At 50.1% G+C, this 18,144-nt stretch overlaps 11 protein-coding genes across 11 annotated transcripts; 8 read left to right on the top strand and 3 right to left on the bottom strand.

The window, feature by feature from the left end:
• The first annotated feature begins 182 nt into the window (after positions 1 to 182).
• Positions 183 to 1,808, top strand: BDV59DRAFT_104107 (glutathione S-transferase family protein). The gene is made up of 4 exons (XM_073686484.1): positions 183 to 257; positions 376 to 475; positions 521 to 1,405; positions 1,461 to 1,808. The coding sequence occupies exons 2-4, from the start codon at positions 464 to 466 to the stop codon at positions 1,557 to 1,559; spliced, it is 996 nt and encodes a 331-aa protein (XP_073544586.1). The 5' UTR covers positions 183 to 257; positions 376 to 463; the 3' UTR covers positions 1,560 to 1,808.
• Positions 1,809 to 2,688: 880 nt separating this feature from the next.
• rasB (Ras small monomeric GTPase RasB) lies at positions 2,689 to 3,791 on the top strand. Its single transcript, XM_073690933.1, has 2 exons — positions 2,689 to 2,984; positions 3,042 to 3,791. The coding sequence occupies exons 1-2, from the start codon at positions 2,907 to 2,909 to the stop codon at positions 3,693 to 3,695; spliced, it is 732 nt and encodes a 243-aa protein (XP_073544585.1). The 5' UTR covers positions 2,689 to 2,906; the 3' UTR covers positions 3,696 to 3,791.
• Positions 3,718 to 4,589, top strand: BDV59DRAFT_185908 (uncharacterized protein; the record flags this gene model as incomplete). Its single annotated transcript, XM_073690931.1, has 1 exon — positions 3,718 to 4,589. One exon carries the CDS (start codon positions 3,721 to 3,723, stop codon positions 4,024 to 4,026), a length of 306 nt encoding a protein of 101 aa, XP_073544584.1. The 3' UTR covers positions 4,027 to 4,589.
• A 48-nt stretch (positions 4,590 to 4,637) lies between these two features.
• Positions 4,638 to 5,063, bottom strand: BDV59DRAFT_205007 (uncharacterized protein; the record flags this gene model as incomplete). Its single annotated transcript, XM_073694571.1, has 2 exons — positions 4,638 to 4,859; positions 4,929 to 5,063. 2 exons carry the CDS (start codon positions 5,061 to 5,063, stop codon positions 4,638 to 4,640), a joined length of 357 nt encoding a protein of 118 aa, XP_073544583.1.
• Positions 5,064 to 5,469: 406 nt separating this feature from the next.
• BDV59DRAFT_205006 (uncharacterized protein) lies at positions 5,470 to 5,893 on the bottom strand (the record flags this gene model as incomplete). Its single annotated transcript, XM_073694570.1, has 2 exons — positions 5,470 to 5,700; positions 5,828 to 5,893. 2 exons carry the CDS (start codon positions 5,891 to 5,893, stop codon positions 5,470 to 5,472), a joined length of 297 nt encoding a protein of 98 aa, XP_073544582.1.
• A 528-nt stretch (positions 5,894 to 6,421) lies between these two features.
• Positions 6,422 to 8,324, top strand: BDV59DRAFT_210090 (putative GABA permease; the record flags this gene model as incomplete). Its single annotated transcript, XM_073695526.1, has 7 exons — positions 6,422 to 6,640; positions 6,705 to 6,937; positions 6,988 to 7,109; positions 7,174 to 7,407; positions 7,454 to 7,634; positions 7,689 to 7,806; positions 7,860 to 8,324. The coding sequence occupies 7 exons, from the start codon at positions 6,422 to 6,424 to the stop codon at positions 8,322 to 8,324; spliced, it is 1,572 nt and encodes a 523-aa protein (XP_073544581.1).
• Positions 8,325 to 9,116: 792 nt separating this feature from the next.
• Positions 9,117 to 10,650, top strand: BDV59DRAFT_185906 (uncharacterized protein). The gene has a single exon (XM_073690930.1). It carries the CDS (start codon positions 9,144 to 9,146, stop codon positions 10,140 to 10,142), a length of 999 nt encoding a protein of 332 aa, XP_073544580.1. The 5' UTR covers positions 9,117 to 9,143; the 3' UTR covers positions 10,143 to 10,650.
• BDV59DRAFT_185905 (uncharacterized protein) lies at positions 10,630 to 11,344 on the top strand. The gene has a single exon (XM_073690929.1). The coding sequence runs from the start codon at positions 10,686 to 10,688 to the stop codon at positions 11,226 to 11,228; it is 543 nt and encodes a 180-aa protein (XP_073544579.1). The 5' UTR covers positions 10,630 to 10,685; the 3' UTR covers positions 11,229 to 11,344.
• Positions 11,345 to 11,718: 374 nt separating this feature from the next.
• BDV59DRAFT_205003 (thiamine pyrophosphate enzyme, N-terminal TPP binding domain-containing protein) lies at positions 11,719 to 12,093 on the top strand (the record flags this gene model as incomplete). Its single annotated transcript, XM_073694569.1, has 1 exon — positions 11,719 to 12,093. One exon carries the CDS (start codon positions 11,719 to 11,721, stop codon positions 12,091 to 12,093), a length of 375 nt encoding a protein of 124 aa, XP_073544578.1.
• An 871-nt stretch (positions 12,094 to 12,964) lies between these two features.
• On the top strand, positions 12,965 to 13,384 carry BDV59DRAFT_205002 (thiamine diphosphate-binding protein; the record flags this gene model as incomplete). The annotated part of the gene is made up of 1 exon (XM_073694568.1): positions 12,965 to 13,384. One exon carries the CDS (start codon positions 12,965 to 12,967, stop codon positions 13,382 to 13,384), a length of 420 nt encoding a protein of 139 aa, XP_073544577.1.
• A 1,405-nt stretch (positions 13,385 to 14,789) lies between these two features.
• Positions 14,790 to 17,014, bottom strand: BDV59DRAFT_195471 (asparagine synthetase B family protein; the record flags this gene model as incomplete). The annotated part of the gene is made up of 5 exons (XM_073692576.1): positions 14,790 to 15,610; positions 15,665 to 15,856; positions 15,910 to 16,174; positions 16,237 to 16,778; positions 16,843 to 17,014. The coding sequence occupies 5 exons, from the start codon at positions 17,012 to 17,014 to the stop codon at positions 14,790 to 14,792; spliced, it is 1,992 nt and encodes a 663-aa protein (XP_073544576.1).
• Positions 17,015 to 18,144: the final 1,130 nt, after the last annotated feature.

The following is an 18,144-nucleotide window of genomic DNA, read 5'->3' as shown; positions in this document are numbered from 1 at the left end:
CTCATATCCCAACAATCATTAGCTATATTATGATAATATGTATATAGAAGCTGTATGTAGAATTTTGGAACATATCTTTCTAGATTATATCTCTATAATCTACTGTAATAACTTATAATACTAGTATTAGATAAATTACTAAAAAATACAGTGTAATATATATTACCTCGACATATATGGACTGTTATCTTACAAAATTTGAATGCTGGCATTACACCTACTTTAGTATGCCAGCCTATGAATATAAAGCACTGCAGGTAAGTTGTGGTTGAGATAAAAGAGCTTAAAAAGTGGTCGATTAGTATGGAATCCGGAGGTGGAACGCTCGCCTGCATGGAACGTTCGCTTACCGAATACGTTACGCTGATTTGTCAGCTCTCCACTTTATATATAGGTATAGATACCGTCTTAGGGACTCCGCATCTCCCAGCTCCAAGCTCCATTCCCTATCAACCAAACCAACATGACCGACCAAGTCAGTAATCCCCTCGCACGCCCACCACCCCACTGACATCCCCAGGAATCCGCCATCTACCGCCACGCCGACGCGGACGGACACTTCCGCCGCAAAGAGTCCGCCTTCCGGTCGTTCGTATCGCCTGACCCATCCGCGGAATTCCCTGCCGAGAAGGACCGATACGTGCTGTACCTCGCGTACGGCTGCCCGTGGGCGCACCGGACGAACATCGTGCGGACGCTCAAGGGCCTGGAGGAGATCGTGGAGCTGGTGGTGCTGGACCCGGAGCTGGGACCGGACGGGTGGTTCTTCAGCGGGCGGTGGGGGTCGGCGCCGCGGGACCCTCTGTACGGGTTCACGCACCTGCGGGATCTCTATCGCAAGGCGGACGCGGGGTACACGGGACGGTACACGATCCCGGTGCTGTGGGACCGGCGGCGGGAGACGATCGTGAACAACGAGAGCAGCGAGATCATCCGGATGTTCTACGAGGCGTTTGACGGGCTGCTGCCGGCGGAGCGGCGCGAGGCCGCGCAGCCCGGCGGCGGGCTGTACCCGGCGACGCTGCGGGCGGAGATCGACGCGATGAACGAGTGGGTGTACGAGCGCATCAACAACGGCGTGTACAAGACCGGGTTTGCCACGACGCAGGAAGCCTACGAGGCGAACGTGTACCCGCTGTTTGAGGCGCTGGACCGCGTCGAGGCGCACCTGGCGCAGCCGGAGCACCAGCCGTACCTGTTTGGCGAGCACATCACCGAGGCGGATGTGCGGCTGTACACGACGATCTGTCGGTTCGACGTGGCGTACTATCTGCTCTTCCGGTGCAATTTGAAGATGATCCGGCACGACTATCCGCGCATCGATCAGTGGTACCGGCGGTTGTACTATGACGAGTCGGAGCGGACGCGCGGCGGGGCGTTCAAGAAGACGACGTTTTTCTATATTGTGAGTGGATGGGAGTGGATGAGTAGGAGAGTTGCGCTGACGCTGACGCTGGCAGTATAAATATAACTACTTGAAGGCGCTGGGCAAGCGCATGGGTGGATCACAGGTGGTTCCGGCTGGACCGGTCCCAGATATTCTGCCTTTGAAGCTGTAATGTGCGCGGGATGGAGGGTAGAGAACGCTTGGAGATTAGGGCGACAGTAGTTCCGTATTGGGTATTTGAGTTACTAGATGAGAGTTTCTGATCGCATGGTAATTCCGCACCAATCCAACAGGCTGCACCGGCAGGACCCCGGCGCCGGTGTCAGGGGTCGCCTCGGGGCTCCTATTATTGACTGGAGGGCGTCACCGGCGTCCAACGGCGACGGGATTCCTTGTCCCTGGACCGGTCTGATCGAATATTTGACCGAAAGGGGTAAGGCAAGCTGGAGCCAACGGGGATGACAATCCGCTAGGCTCAATATCTCGGTTGACTGTCAGCGGAAGCCCCTATCTGTGGGAATGAATTCCCGGAAGGAGAAGCGATCTGCTGGGAGAGAGCTGTCAGCGGTGGATAGGACGCCGACGTCGTGGTGACGGTGACGGGAGAAGCCGAAAGGGACATTTGACTGGGTCTAGCGTGGCCCAAGCTGGTGGGACGCCCCTGTTGGTTCAGGTTCCAGGACGCGGTGTGGTGCCGGGGATTGACCGGATTGAAATGGAATGAACAGGATGCAGGTTGCTGCAGGGATGCATGTCGTGCAGAGGGGCATTGCCTGCATTCTTGGACATGGAGGGAGTGTGAGAGAGGGCGTGTAGGCGTACTCCTAGTCTCTTGATAAATTGCGATGGTTCAGGGCGTTTGGTTTGATTATGATGGGACGATGGAGTTAGCTGCATCCCTCGGGCCGTAGAGGAATAGGGAGAGTGCAGAATCCACGTGGATGTGGGTATATCGTGGTGTCATCTGTTTGTGTCAGTGTAGGGTTCGTATGGGGAGGAGTGACCTGCATGAGTTGGAATTGTGGTGGTGGTAGAAGTGTGGTGATAGTGGTGGTGGTGATAGTAGTAGTGGTGGTGGTGGTGGTGGTGTGGTGTAGAAGTAGCAGAAGTAGCAGAGGGAGTAAGAACATGTACCCAGACATTAATCTGGTCTTTTCTGATTCTATAATTGTTTACTCTATATTCTACTATATACTATTCCCCCTCCTATACTATTACTGTTTATTATTTGGGTATTTCCAAATTCCTACTATATAACCCTCCCGACTGCACGTGGAGCCTCCGCCCGCTTATCCGAGTCAATTCTCTTTCTCTCTTTCTCTCTACCTCCTCTTCTCTCCCTCTCCCTCTACCTCTCTCTACCTTCTCTACTCTCTCTACTCGACTCTTCTGCTCCCGTGATTATTAATCCCGTGCTCTCTTGCCCTCTCTCTTCTCCCCCTGATCCTCTTCTCTCTTTCTCCCTCTCTTTCTCCCTCCCCCTCTCCCTCTACCCCCCCTCTTCCTCTCTCCCTCCATCATGGCCGGGAAAATGACCTTGTACAAGCTGGTGGTGCTGGGTGACGGTGGTGTCGGAAAGACTGCCCTCACCATCCAGGTAAGTCTTCTCCATTTGACCCCCTCCTCCTCCTCCTTCTCCTCCTAACTCCCCCAGCTCTGTCTCAACCACTTCGTCGAAACCTACGATCCCACCATCGAAGACTCTTACCGCAAACAAGTCGTCATCGACCAACAATCTTGCATGTTGGAGGTCCTCGATACCGCCGGTCAGGAAGAATACACCGCCCTGAGAGACCAGTGGATCCGTGACGGCGAGGGCTTCGTCCTCGTCTACAGCATCACCTCGCGCCCCTCCTTCTCGCGCATCCAGAAATTCTACAACCAGATTAAGATGGTCAAGGAGTCCGCCAATTCCTCCTCCCCCTCCGGCGCCAGCTACCTGGCCTCCCCCATCCACGCCCCCGCCGGTCCCCCGCTTCCCGTCCCCGTCATGCTGGTCGGTAACAAGAGTGACAAGGCCGTCGAGCGCGCCGTCTCCGCCCAGGAGGGGCAGGCTCTCGCTAAGGATCTCGGCTGCGAGTTCGTCGAGGCCTCCGCCAAGAACTGCATCAACGTCGAGAAGGCCTTCTACGATGTCGTCCGCATGCTCCGTCAGCAGCGCCAACAACAGCAGGGTGGTCGCTCCCAGGACCGCCGTCCCACCGGTCTCGGTCCTATGCGGGATCGGGACGCTGGCCCCGAATATCCCAAATCCTTCCGCCCCGACCGCTCACGGCATCGCAGTGGCTTGCGCTGCACCATCCTGTGAGCGCTGCCTGGTCCCGCCCACCGGGATGTCGTATCCCCTTTTTCTTATTTTCTTATTTTATTTTATTTTATTTTATTTTTTTTTTTTTCGTCTTGATTTGATTTCCCCGCCTTCTGCCCGCCATCCGCGGTCTACGTCGGGAACCATCCCCCCCGGCGGAATGCTTGACGCATGGACCGCGGTCGCATCCCCTTTTGGGCTGGCGGGTTTCTTGTTTGCTCTGGTTCATACGTGGGCGGCGAATTTCTTGAGTCCATCGCAGGGTGTTTCGGCTACGGAAGGAATCCTATGTTTCATCAGAGTTGGGATGCCGGAGCGACTGGGATCATAGACCGATTATGTTGGATTTTCATTGGCCTTGTTCAGGATGGGTGAGACCGGTCATTCTCACTCCCTGGAGATGCTCTTTTCGTTGGAGGGGTCGGTTGGGTTTGGGCACCAAAGCCACCGAGGGGCTCACGGAGACGACCGAAAGAAGACCATGTGGGGGACGCGACGGAGGGGAAGTGGACCGCTCGTCTGGTTTGCATTTACCTCTTTTTTCATCATGAAGCCAGAAGACAGGCGGCAGTCGACCGTTTAGCAGGCATTGCGATATGATACCCTACGGCTGAGCTTTGCGTTTTGATCTTTTTTTTCCCTTTTTGCTTTTATTGTGCACTTTCTTGGGCATCGGCGAGTATCTACCAAAAGAAAAAACCCAACAACTGGATTTACCAAATAGAATCGAATCAACGGATTATTTCACATGTTTCTCTTCACCTGGATGACCTCGAGATATACTATAGGCGGGAGCACAGTCGTCCTAGTCCATACTAATTCTCGCATGGTCCATGCGTTTCGTGCGGGGAGCTGTCCCTAACCCTGCCGACAGACCATTGCGCTTAGCCGAATGCTGATCCTGGAGGTTGAGAATGCACTAGTAAGCAGTACTAAACCATATCATATACAACGACGGGTGTGCGCGCAGAAATGGCAGTCCGTATAGTGCACACACTTCCCGGGAATCCCCGGGTATACGCAGCGAGGATGGGAACAGGCGAATATATTCCGCAGCCGGTTCTCCGTCAGATCCTTCTTCTGCAGTAACCGGTCGAAGAGCCTCGCCGACGCCATCCGCGCGTCCAAATCCTGGCTCAGGGCGTCGGCGCTGTACGCTATGATCTCGCCGTCCCAACCTTGTTAGATGGCGTACCCCCCGTTATAGTCATGGACCGTCACGTCGGGATTTACCTTCGTGAGGTCTTTGAGGGCGGCTTCCGATTCTAGGATTATCGAGTTCTCGGGGAGAGTGACGTTGTAGTGGGTGGTTGATGCATAGATGGTTGTGAGGAGATGGAAAATGAGGAGGACTGGGAAGGCATTCATGATGCGCTCTGGATAGTCACTAATATTTCTTTGGATTAGAACGTTTGATTCGTGTCTGGACCCTCCATTTATACTCCCTTCAGCACGAGTAATGATCCGTCGTGTGTCAGTTGTGTGACGTGGATCTAGTCCACCATTGAACATGATAGAATGAACCGACTACGATGGGGCCAGATAAACAGTGATGGGAGTCTCAATTGCCCATAATGAGACCCGATCCAGCAGACAAGGGCCTGCATCTCATGTCTCCAGCGCGATCAAACCTCATCTCCCTCTCGACACCACGATGTACTCCAACCGTCCTTCAACTCGCAATCCATCACAACCCGCATCCGGTCCTAGTCTTCCACCAGCACAAATCAATATCACTTTCTACCTACCAGACAGCTTCACTCACCGCATCTGCTCACACGGCATATTCATCGGTAAGAGTCCCCGCCCGTTCGGCCTCCTCCAAATGCTGGAATCTCAAATCGAATTCGTGACACATATCGTCCGACAGGACCGCAAGGACAGTACCATCCGGATTCTTCACGTAGTACCCGTTGTTTTCAGGCCAAAGGCATGATAGCGGGTTTTCCGCCTGGAACTGGCTGCTTTCACCGAGTGTCAGGATCTCTGACGTTCGGGACGGGATCTTTATAACGGGTCAGCGACATCGTTGGCTGCTGTAGGAGACACAATGTGGATGGCAAGGGTGCATGGAAAGTATTGCGATGAAGAAGAGCCTCTCTTCGGTCTATAACAGCTTCTGTTCGACCTACGTCACTTGTCAGGGCGGTAGAAGACCCGGAAGCTTCAGGCCTGGACCACGGGTTGTCCCACGCCATGGACGTCAGATGCTCAGGTGCCTGCCGAGGTACACCTCAATAATCTAGTTGGAGGAGGTAGATGAACGATCCAGTCTAAGACCAGGTGGCTTTTGTTCTTCCTGTGTATCTTGTTTTGCGACCTCAACACGTCAGGAGTCTCCCTACGTACCAGTTGCTAATGATAACAGCGTACATGGAAACAAAACGTCCACCATGTCTCACGTAAATGATTTATAAACTCTCTTACTGGAATGTTTCTTCTTCGAAGGTCTTCTCTTCGTTGAGTGACCCATGTCTGGCATCTCAAGATACAACTAGGCGAAAATGTACGCATATCAAGTAGAAATATGCCTATAGCTAACCATAATACACTAGCTCCCAGATATCTGTAGTTCCTACGGCCTCCCTAGAGTTTGTAGGCTGCAATACCGAGCATCTGCCCATCATGTTACTGTTATCCCTTGTACTACTTCGAAACCCCTTGCATGTTCTTGCCATATATATTGCATCTTCTTCGGCAATGTCTACCGAGATGCACGTTTTGAAATGACTAGCCCGGTGCAAAAACGCGAGAAAAACGACAGTGTGCCGGCAACGCACGACATCCACTCGGGGACAGCGAAAGAGATCTCGTACAGCCACAATGAGGATGATGACGCTATTCTTCAGGCAAACGGCCACAGCCAGGTAATGGCTCGCCAGTTCAATTGGATCTCAGCTCTTGGTCTAGGTTTCTCCATCACAAACTCCTGGATTGGCTATCTGGTAACTAGTGCCATACCTCATCCCTCGCACACCATGGACCGCTCGCTCACCATAGTCATGACAGAGCTGCTTCGGACAGACCCTCATATACGGTGGAGCACAAGCTTGCATATTTACTCTTATCGTCGCATTCATCGTCCAATTCATCCCCACGCTGGGGCTTGCTGAACTTGCGTCAGCCTTTCCCTCTAGTGGGGGCCAGTATCATTTCTGCTATATCCTCAGTCCGGACAGGACTAGGCGGTATTTCGCTTATACTGTCGGGTGGCTTTCAGTGCTGGCCTGGTGGGTTGCTACGTAAGTAACACGTCAATCCCCAGGGGCAGGTAGAGTTGACCGGTGGCTAGTTGCTCGGGGATCTCTGTCACGACGTCGGCGCTTAATGGGATTGTACATTTTTTCATCCCTGGATATGTTGCCAGTCAATGGGAGACCTTCCTAACGTATGTCGGGGTTGCGATAGTCACCAGTGTGTGCCTCTACTCACCTTGTCATGCGAACAGTGAAGCAGCCTAACTAGAAGCCATACCTAGTGATTCCCATTTTTCTGGTCCCAAAGCGGATGTCATACGTGACTCAATTCACCCTGTGCCTTTCGCTATCCGCGTATCTGGTCTTTTTCGTTGTATCCCTGGCGATGCATCAACAGACACGGTCAGCAACGTGGGTGGTAAAATCTGGACAAGGGATTAGTGGATGGAACGAAGGAACTGCCTGGATGCTAGCCGTCGGTAATTCGATGTATTCGTTCGGTGCGGTCGATGGCGGTCTGTATTAGCCTCCCATTCCATGGCGATGTGCTGACCAGTGCAGCTATGCATATTTCCGAGGAGATGTCCCAAGCTGGTCGTCGGGTTCCGCAGGTGATGATCATGTCCTTGATTCTTGGACTCGTGACATGTCTCTCTTTATTCATCGCCCTGACATTCTTCATCTCTGACTTGGACGCAGTACGGGATTCACCTCTGCCAAGCCTAGAATTGATATACCAAATGTAAGGATTTGTTCTTCTCTGAGATGGCCCTTTCTAACTCTAGCAAATCCAAAGCACTGGAAGTCGAAAAACAACTCTGGGCCTATTCATCCTATTTCTCATGACATGCATGTCTGCATTGCCCTCACAATGGGTCACATCCGGTCGAATGGCATGGGCATTTGCGCGGGACGTACGAGCTTCCGAGTCTACACTCCACACCAGGAGGCTTGCTGACCGTCGCAGAATGGCACTCCCTTTCCCGAAATTTTCTCTCACGTATCGGAGAAGTTCCAGTTCCCCGTGTACGCGACAGTTGCAGCATTTTCGTTCATCTGTGTTTATGGCCTGCTCTACTTGGCCTCCACCACCGCGTTCAATACTATTATAACCTCAGCTGTGTTGTTTCTTAATATTACTTACGCAGTGCCGCAAGGGATACTCCTCTTACGTGGCCGGGAAGCGCTCCCAAAGCGGTATTTGAATCTCGGACGGGTAGGGTATCCCTGTAATGTGTTCTCCGTTCTATGGACGACGGCGCTGGTGGTGTTGATATGTTTACCGCCGAAGATCCCGGTTACGTTGCAGTCGATGAATTATATTTGTGTGGTTTTGGCTGGGGTCTTCTTGGTCATCAACGGTTTATGGCTTTTTATCGGAAGAGAGCGGTTTGAAGGACCGCATATTGACTGGAGTTTACTGGGGATGTAAAATAATAAGAGAACGGCAAATGTTTGCCTCAGGCTTTTCATGCTTTTTCGTTCTTTTTCACTACCATCACGGGTCAGGCATATCATCTTGGGTCCACAGGAACTGCCCTAACCTACCTTCTTTCACCGCTGCTTATAAAACTGGCAGGCTTGTTTGTGTATATCCCAACGAAATGGAAACGCGTTCATATCCTACAGGCGTGTTCGCTGCCAAGTAGTCGCCCATCTAGACGTACTAGACGTTCTGCAGCAATTTGTTTGTTTACCTCGGTTAATTAGAGCTGACATAGCCACGACCCACATTCCCTTAGCCAGATGGCAATGAATTGTCTTTGGATCTCCGGCCTGGGTTTACAGCAGACATAAGTACATTTTTAGAACGATGACACCGGGGAACCGGCATTGCACTGAGGGCTTGGTCTTCGTCAGTCCATTATGTCCCAGAGACAGGAAAAAGGCGCGGTCGTACCTCGCCTCTCGGGGCATAAGGGCAAGGATACGAAGCCAGCGAGAGCGCAAATGCGAGGATCTGTCTTCAACGCAAGTAGCCGACGTGACTAAGTGTTCCGTCCGGCAGGAAGCTGAGGCTAGTACAGCTGCCCTTGCTCCACACATCCCATTAGAGGTCCCGCTAGTCGGGTTCGCTATGGTGGAGCGATTGATATCGACTAGCATTTACGGGGGCATGACCAGCACATGGGGGGTCAGTCCGGCCATGTGTCCTGGTCCGACACATTTAACGCACCGTTTGTCCCAGTTGTCCCCCGCATTAGACTCCATTTTTCGCGCTAATGTTGCATTCCACTCGGTTGATCTGCAAATGTGGACGACGGAAGATGAGAGGAGAAATCTGCAACTAACGGCCTTGACGTATCGCGGAGAGGCAATTGGATCTGCTCGAAAAGAGTTATTGCGCTACATCGAGTCTCACTCGCACGAGCGGTCCCGAAATTCGATCGCAATCCGCCAATCCGACTGGGAGGTCAGCCTCACTATTGTCCTCCGCCTCCTCCAGTTAGACTACCGCTTCGCTCGGGACTGCGTACATTCTCACTTTTTAGCTTGTCGTCGTTTGCTGCGAAACCGTCTGCCTAGCTTTTCAGCCAACGAAACCTCAATACGAGCTTTTGCATCTGCTGTTCGAAACCCACACCTGCATCACATTATGATCACCTTTGAATGCGCGCATTCGACACTAGAAAGTATCATCTGGGATGATGTGGACGTTGAGTTCTTTCGACAAGCTTTGAGCAGGCTTGTTTCTGGTATCAAAATCGCAGACGAAGAGAAAGTGAGGCACAGAATGTGCCAGCAGCATTTTTCATCTGACGACCCCAGAATCCCAAGGAAGACGCTACTGTGGCGCTGCTTGGCCAAGAAGCCAGGGACTGTCACTTCCAACATATACGGCGATATTTCCGAGGCCATTGTACAACTGGGAAGCCTCCTTGTCCTCTGTTCGGTCTTCCTGGATTACACCAACGCCGACGCTTCAACCCCAGAGCAGTGCATAGAGGAGCTGGAAAACTCACTATATACGCTAGGTGAATCAGAAGCATTATCCAGCGCGCTCAACGTGTCCTGGCTTCTCGGTGGTGGAGTGGGGTTGCCCCTGGAGAGACGGCGGGAGAGGCTTTGGCTTGTGTCTGGCATCCTTTACGCCCTCAAGGTGTCGTCTCCGCTGGATGTGAACGGAGCTCTACTCGGTATCGAGGATATCAAACAGCAATGCTTGTGCTTTTTGGGCCATACGGTAGCTCGTGAGACTACCAGCGTGCCTGTCGATATCGATCAACCTACCCTCTTGCGAGGCCAGTGATCTTCGGTACTATAACCGTATTAGGAAATTTCCTAATGTGGACGGGATACGCGTCTGCTGTGCTCTCAAGAGTCTTCAAAGCCCAACTGTGAAGATGCATTCGCTGTCAGTCTACTGGGTTGGACCATAACTTCTTCCACATCTCCCTGTATAGCATTCTCAGCGATGGCTGCTCTCTCGTCTTCTTTGCCATCCCTCCGGAAATTCTCGGAGCGCATCTATATTTCCGACCCCCCGGGAGACGAGTCGCATGCTGCCAAAAATGGCCCTGCAGTAATTGTCCTTTTCACATGGGCTGATGCCCACCCTCGCCTCGTGCAGAAATACTTCACCGGATACCGCGAACTCTACCCGTCCGCAAAGATCATTATCGTACTGGCCAAGACGATGAGTACGTTCTTTGGAGGACAAGAAGCCGCGAAGGCCATTGTCAGGGAAATGGTTATGAAAGAGTTATACAAGAAAGTCGATTCCAACCAGGGTTTATCCTCTGCAGTCGACCATGCAGTGCGCTCAGACAGTCAACCGCAGAGGAGTGTCCTCATGCATGCCTTCTCAAATAGCGGCGGTCTCAATCTGGAAGCTGTGTCATCTATTTGGCATACAATGCAGCGCTCTGCAAATCTAGCCCCCGGCCCATTGCCTATCAGGGCTCTCATCTTGGACTCGACTCCTGGGGGCACCTCATTCAAGAAGGAATTTCCGCGCTGGACTTCTGGGATAGCAATTGGATTTTCATTTCTTCCCAAATTCCTGGCGAGGCTCGTGGCTGCTGTCATTGTGACCATCCTAATGGGGTTGCCGATCTTACTGGGGAGGGAATCGATGCCACAACGGGGCCGCAGGGTTGTCAATTCTCCCATTAATATACCTCTCAATAGCGCGAGACTGTATATATACTCGGATTCAGACCCGTTGATCCGAGATAAGGATGTTGAGGAGCATGCTCGTGAAGCGCAAGCACAAGGCTACAAAACCGTTATCTTGGAGAAGTTCCGTGGCTCTGGGCATGTTGCACATATGCGACAGGATCCTAACAGATATTGGGCCGCGATTGCCAAATTCTGGGATCAGATTTGTACATAGATCCAAATTCCGCTAGAAGAGGGATAAAGTGCCTGTAAACAGGCTTTTTACATGTTAGGCTCTGGGAAAGTGAGTTCAAGTGGGGATATATGCCTTGTTTTTGTCATGTCTATGAGAAGTGCGCTGCTGCAAATGACATCAGCTGTAATTCTGGGCTACGATCATCGCAATTTCTGGCATTATATCCTGAATAATATTGTTTTGACAACTACTGCCCTTTCTTCTCCAAGCCGTCAGGTATCGAAGCACATGTTGATGCTATTGGTCAGTTTTGCCTGATCATCAATACATAACAGGTCGAACGGATTAGGAAATCTGCAGTAGTTCTTACTTTTCGAGTTCCAGAGTATTAATCCTCACTATACGCCCATGGCTGCAACATTTTGGGGACTGAAATTGGTTATAAATTAGGCCCCACCAGTCTATCAACTACTCTCTATAAATTAAACAGTGAATCTTTTTGTATCAGAATACCTAAGAAGAAGCCGTCATGGAATGCATTGCAAAACAAATTGTTGATCTTCTTGAACTTGCCGGGACCTGCAAAGCCTTTGGTGTCTCTGGGGGATACATCTTCCCATTGTGGTGCGCCCTAGATAATTCCCCAGTAATTGACATCTATCATTGCCGCTCTGAGGGTGGTGCGGCCTTTGCCGCCATGGAATTCTCCTTGCATAACGATGCCTTGGGTGTTGTATTTGGCACGAGCGGGCCTGGGATTTCGAATGCTTTCACTGCATTGCGGACAGCACGCGCAGATGGCGCCCGGCTGGTGTTCTTGTCCGCCATCACTGGAGATGATGAGGAATGTCCTCGTAACATTGCAAGAAACTACTCCAGACTGGGTCACAGCCTCAACCGGTGAAAGCTTTCAATATCCTTTCAGCGATAGATTGTTTGTACGCGACCAACATGATCTTCGCCATATGTCGCACTCCTTGAATGCGCTTATGTGCAGCTCCGCAGAATGCCTGGGAATTTTCGTTAAGCCTTCGGTCCAGAGGATTGCTGTCCCACCGCTTACAGCCAAAATCCTCTCGAGTCATAGTCCCGACACAGCAAATGGCGGGTCACAAAATATCGCAAATTCAGCAGACTACATCCAGTACAGGCTAAACCACGATAACTGTGTCATACGGGCCGGATGGGGTTCCCGGAATTCAAGTGAAAGCCTGCTGAGAATTGCCGAATGGTATGAAGTCCCTGTCATCACTACACCACGCGCAAAGGGGGTTTTTCCTGAGACCCACGCTCTCGCTTGGGGATGTACAGGCCTAGGTGGAACCGTTGATGCAAACGACACCAGATTGAAAGATAGATCCACAGTAATTGTCCTAAGGTGGCGACTGGAGGAGCTGAGCTCCTCATTCATCCACAGAGGCTGGGCGAACAAGGAAGTTATTATAGTCACTACACGGTCCAATAGGGCTGTCCGCCGAAGCCTTACGCCTCATGCCGTGTTAATCCAAGTGGGAATCAGTCAGCTCCTAGACTGTCTGGTCGAGCGGGTTGCTTGTAAAGCCCCGTGGCCCCTTCGGCCATATATTATTCCCCTTGAAGGATCCCAAACAAATCTCATACATCCTGTCTCTGTTCTTTCTATCGTGCAGGAGATCGCTTTGGATATGCACGACTACCATATTATAGCGGATGTGGGCAACGCCCTCACATGGACGACTTGATATTTGCGCTTCAATCGCCCGAGACGGTTCCGCGTGAGTACTCATGAGGCCCCCATGGGTCATGCAGCATGTGGAGCGGTGGGGATTGCATCCGACAACACGAGGGTTCTTGCGTTCGTGGGTGACGGAGCTATGCTCTTGCAAAATGAGGTCAGCACAGCTGTGCAGCATCTCTTGCCTATCATTTGGCTTGTTATGAATGACGCTTGTTACAACATGTGTCGGCAAGTACCCAATTTGGCCGACTCCTCCGCCCCGGAATGCTCAATACCACAGGTGGATTTTGCGCTCTATGGGCGGGCGTTAGGAGCCGCAGGCTACTCTGCGTCGTTTGTGAAAGAACTACGCGAATCTATAGAGAGTGCAATTGCAGTCGGAACCCCTACTGTTATCGATGCGCGTATTGACGGAAATGTACGTGCTCCTGTGGGAGCCCGGACAGCTTCTTTGGCGCAGGGTCGACGTCTGCGGTAAAGTGTATATAGCAATTTTAATTCCCACGATTGGGACACGTGAGCGTCAGGATCGTCAAATTGACACAAAAGTCACATGCCTGGATCTGTCTCGAGAGAGCTGTCACAAGGCAAAGTTGGGCTTATGACGGCTGATTTATTCCCAAGCTTCTAAGTCTCGACCCACAGGTCTTCAAATACATGCAAACAGACGTACACCGGACAACTCAGAGCTTATGTCGATCAGGTGAAATGGTGAAAATCGCTGAATTCATAAGCTATCCAGGATCTCTCCTTCTGGGGGCTTCCTACCATACCCACAAAGCATTGAACTAAGCTAGGGGCGTGACCCCTAGCCTAAAATTAGTGGACGGGGGACCCACCTCGACATCTTACTACCAGTACTGCGTATGTGTCTCAGGCCGGGGACCATGTGCAGGAGTGGGGTTGGTATCGTCAAGCCTGTTGCTTGGAGACCCTGCCCGGAGTTGGTTCTGAGTTGACGCTATCTCATTCTCTATGAGCTTGTTGAAGCCGCCCGCTGTCCGAAGTGCCCTCATACGGTAGTGGCTCGACGGCGGGCTGCCATTGTTCGCTGATCTCTCTTTTTTCGGCACCCATGCTGACTATATCCTCGACCATATCAATATCATCTTGACGGGCCTAGACTTTCAACCCGGCGTCGATGGTCCGATATAGCCGCTCAAAATCACGCATAGTAATCTCAGCGGCCTCGCTCCTCGCTTGCGAACATGCGCCTGGATACACTCAGGGATCTTCTCTCTTTGCCACTTACGCAGCAGCCGCAATCGGCCTGCAAACGCTACAGCATCCTGCATAATACTGGATTCTGCTGGAAACTCTGAGTCACTGGCATTCTCAGACATAAGATGGATGCTGAACTCTGACGGCTAAGTCGAGTTTTCGCCACCCTTCTACGGCATGCAAATAGCCGGCATGGATTGCTGTGGCATCAGCAGGCGTAGCTACAGGCGACATGGCCATACTCGGCCGGAAGCGAGGAATAAGAGGTTGGAACGAGTCGTATCTTCATCAGATATGGGTAGTTCGCAAACCAAGGCAATATATATGCATCTTCAAACGTAGAATGTGGTGACCTTCTCTAGTCCCCCAGTTATGCGCATACGTACTGTATTTTCTAGATTAGTGTATGACTGCTGTGGATTGGACAGTGGGAGTACAAGTCTATCACATGTTCGTACTATGCTTCGTGTCTCTAGATATTATAATAGATATTCAAACACTTGATCAGGTCTATTAAATAATCACTTCCAGGTCTATGCGTAGGAGTGGTTAATCCAATATTCTGGAGCCAATATTTCAGGGACATGCACAAATTGCACATCGTTCCACAGGGTGTTAGTGGATCACCAACTGTAAGAACCACTGTCAAATTTGGAGCTATTTCAAAAAGGGGGCTCAGCTCTTTTCACACCAAATCTTTGGGAAATAACGACAAGCTGAGCTACTGTAGTCGCAGTAGCAAAAGATCCTGGGTCCCCGGCGGAGAAGGCTTGTTCCAAGGCAGTGCTCACGGTATTCCAATCCACAAAACCTAGCTGGTCTACATTCTCCTCCGTCAGCAGGGATTTGAATTTCCTGTGTAGTGGTCCATCTTTCTTGAATTGGACAGGTCCGATGTATGGTTGCTTCTTCCGATGATACACTTCGTCCGTAAGAAACGGTCTCATTGCTTCTCGTAAGATATGCTTCTCCCGAAACTTATTAGTGTCGGGGTCATATTTGATCCTCAGGCTTGGGGGGATTTTGTTGGCATATTCAGTAACGCGGTTATCTAGAAAGGGTGGGCGACTTTCAATTTGATGCACCATGTCGATATTATCTCCGTTGTACCGCAGAATAAAATGAGGCAGAAAGGCTTTAATGAAAAGGTACTGAGACGTATTTAGAGGGTGCCAATGCTTTGCAATGGCTTCGTGGACGCGCCCGTTCAGACTCTCCGCCAAGCTGGTCTCAGGGCAGGTGTTCTGTTCACACCAGCTGGAGAAAGGAATGCGAATGACTCGGCTGATGAATTTCCCTGACGAGATATGATTCAGCATGCGATTTGTCGACAACGGTGGCTCATCTAAACATCTTGGAGGTCTAAAAGGTTCAGGCTTTTGAATTGGCATCTGTCCTTCTGGCCATGAATAATCTGCCTCGAGAGATACATCATGATCAAAGAAGACCGAATAGCCCGCGAAGTGTTCATCAGATCCCTCTCCTATGTTACATAGTCAGTTGAAGTTTGCATAGGAACCTTGGGGTGGATATTCACCGGTGAGCACCACAGTGATCCCCTGTGAGCGAGCCAATTCTGCCAGAGCTAGTTTCCCGGGTCCGTTGACATGGGGAAAAAGAGTTTCACTATGCCAGATAGTATCTTCAAATTTCGATACCATAACATCCTCATCAACAAAAGCAGTATGGAGTTCAACTCCTAACCAATCTGCAGTCCGCTTTGCGACATCTAAATCCTCAATTCAGTGACATCCTCGCGCAAGGGTAGCAGCATAAACCAACCTGATTCATCCGTGCCAGATTCTTTCTCAAATTGCACCGTGAAACATTTAATTTTCGATGAAACGGGCTTTTTATCACTTCCCAAACTGACCTTCTCCTTTTTGACTAGATGTGCGACCATTCCTGCAATGGCAGAGGAATCAATTCCGCCACTAAGGTAGATACCCACGGGGACATCGGCGCGCAGGCGAGATCTGACAGCTTCCAGAAGGCGCTCGCGAGTACCAGCTATAATCTCCGCTTCCGATCGAGTTTCTATTGTTCTCTATAGGTGGACTGCACTTAATACACTACTCGACGAGTTATATTGGGAGGGGTCATCTTTACCTTATCAGGATATTCCAGATCCCAGTATGGCCTCTGCTCCCACGTTCCGATGTCCCTGCTAAGAAGGTAATGACCAGGCAAAACAGAATGTACAGATTTAAAGAAAGTTTCGGAGCTATGTTGCCACGAACTGCTTTTCAGATTCGGTACGGACCATTCTGGCTTCCAGCCAAAGGCCAGAAATGACTTCATTTCGGTGGCCACTAGTAGTCGATTATCCACGACAGTATAATAGAGTGATTTGATCCCATACCTGTCACGTGCCGACAAAAGTAACTGACGTCTGGCGTCCCAGAGGACAAACGCAAACTCACCCTGCAGGTGGGAGAACAACGCGAGCCCGTAGTGTTTGTAGAGCGCTATCAAGATTTCGCTATCACTGTTGCTGCGGAAATCATATTCCTTGGAAAGCGCAGCTCGGTGATCCTCATAGCCGTAAAATTCTCCATTAACCACCGCGTGGATATCACCTTGAGCGTCGTGGAAGGGTTGGTTGGCCTCGGGGCTGAGATCAACAATAGACAACCGAACATGACCAAGACCTGAGATTCAGAGACAGTTAGCCTACGAGCTTGGGAGTCGCCGGACAGGAAGATTTATTCTAACCAATACGGCCATCATGGTTCACCCAGATTCCGGAAGCATCAGGGCCTCGATGCCTGACAACCTCCAAACTGTCCTCCACTTCCTTATGTAGGCGACACCTGGCAAATGACTCGCTGTTCGTTTGAATCTCAGATGACTGCTTCGCAGTGAACACGGCGCTGATCCCACACATTATGACTGATTGTAATGGTGAGTCTTCTTAAGAGAAATAGGCTGAATATGAGACGAGATAAGAGAGTTTGTGTTGGCTGCTGGGTTTAACACACTGTTCTCCTCCAATAGGGCGTGCTTATTCATTAACCGTGTCTACTCTGTCCTAAAATAGGCTCAATGGCAATCAATGCAGTATTTATACAGTTCAGATCAACCAATTGGTATGGCAAGGACAGCCTATATCACGCCTACACACGTTTCCCTGACACATTACGTGATTAAACTGATTGGTTGTCTCCACTAAGTTTAAAAAAAATAATATATATAAAATAACATGGTCGCTTACTGGTTGCATTCAGTACATATTGGCTCACTTTGCGAAAATGCAAGGCATATATGACATCTCACATTACTGTGGATCTATGCATCTAGACCTAAAGTTTAGACTATTAGCTGACCCTTACAGTATACTCACGACCCACTGCTGACAACTGAATATGTTGGCGCATTTAGCGAAAATGCAAGGCATATAAGACATACTCATATTACTGGAACTATGCATCTAGATCTCAAGTCCAGATTACTAACTCTCTCTTATAGTAACTCACAGTTCAGTACAACCTATAACTAGATATATTAACTTACAGTACAGAAATATAAGGGATATAAGTTATTTTACTATATGTATTTACTTCTGTGATCCAGATTGAAGAATCCTTATAGTACTTTCTCTACATTAATTAGAAAGTAAGGAATTTTAAAGAGAGATAAGATAAGATACGTATATTTAATAGATGCTTTCGACCGTTTAGTATTACTTACCAAGACTCATAATCTACTTCGGCTAATCGCTAGATATATTGGCTTACCAGAAATGCAAGGCATATAAGACATATTATATTACTGGATCTATGCATCTCAACCTTAAGTCTAGATTATTGACCCTTACTGTGACTCACAATCCACGAGCTTGTAACCCACGAGTTTGTGAATGGAGATAAGATGATATACATCTACTTAACACGTGCTTACTACCGTTCAGCAAGAATCCGCTTCAGCTAACTACTAGTTATACTAGCTCACAGTGCGAAACCATACAGTCTATAAATTATTTTACCTTACTAGTACCTAGCCCTCTTATCCAAATAA

This window comes from Aspergillus ambiguus (assembly GCF_047715705.1).
Source record: "Aspergillus ambiguus strain CBS 117.58 unplaced genomic scaffold BDV59scaffold_38, whole genome shotgun sequence".
NCBI lineage: Eukaryota > Fungi > Ascomycota > Eurotiomycetes > Eurotiales > Aspergillaceae > Aspergillus > Aspergillus ambiguus.
Note: the sequence above shows the minus strand (reverse complement) of the source record. Positions and strands in the feature narration are given on the sequence as shown.

Coding starts and splice junctions, on each gene's coding strand:
- BDV59DRAFT_185905 (XM_073690929.1), top strand. CDS start 10,686: ATGCATGCCTTCTCAAATAGCGGCGGTCTCAATCTGGAAGCTGTGTCA.
- rasB (XM_073690933.1), top strand. CDS start 2,907: ATGGCCGGGAAAATGACCTTGTACAAGCTGGTGGTGCTGGGTGACGGT. Junction 2,985..3,041: donor AGACTGCCCTCACCATCCAG/GTAAGTCTTCTC, acceptor TAACTCCCCCAG/CTCTGTCTCAACCACTTCGT.
- BDV59DRAFT_185906 (XM_073690930.1), top strand. CDS start 9,144: ATGTGGACGACGGAAGATGAGAGGAGAAATCTGCAACTAACGGCCTTG.
- BDV59DRAFT_104107 (XM_073686484.1), top strand. Junction 1,406..1,460: donor AGACGACGTTTTTCTATATT/GTGAGTGGATGG, acceptor TGACGCTGGCAG/TATAAATATAACTACTTGAA.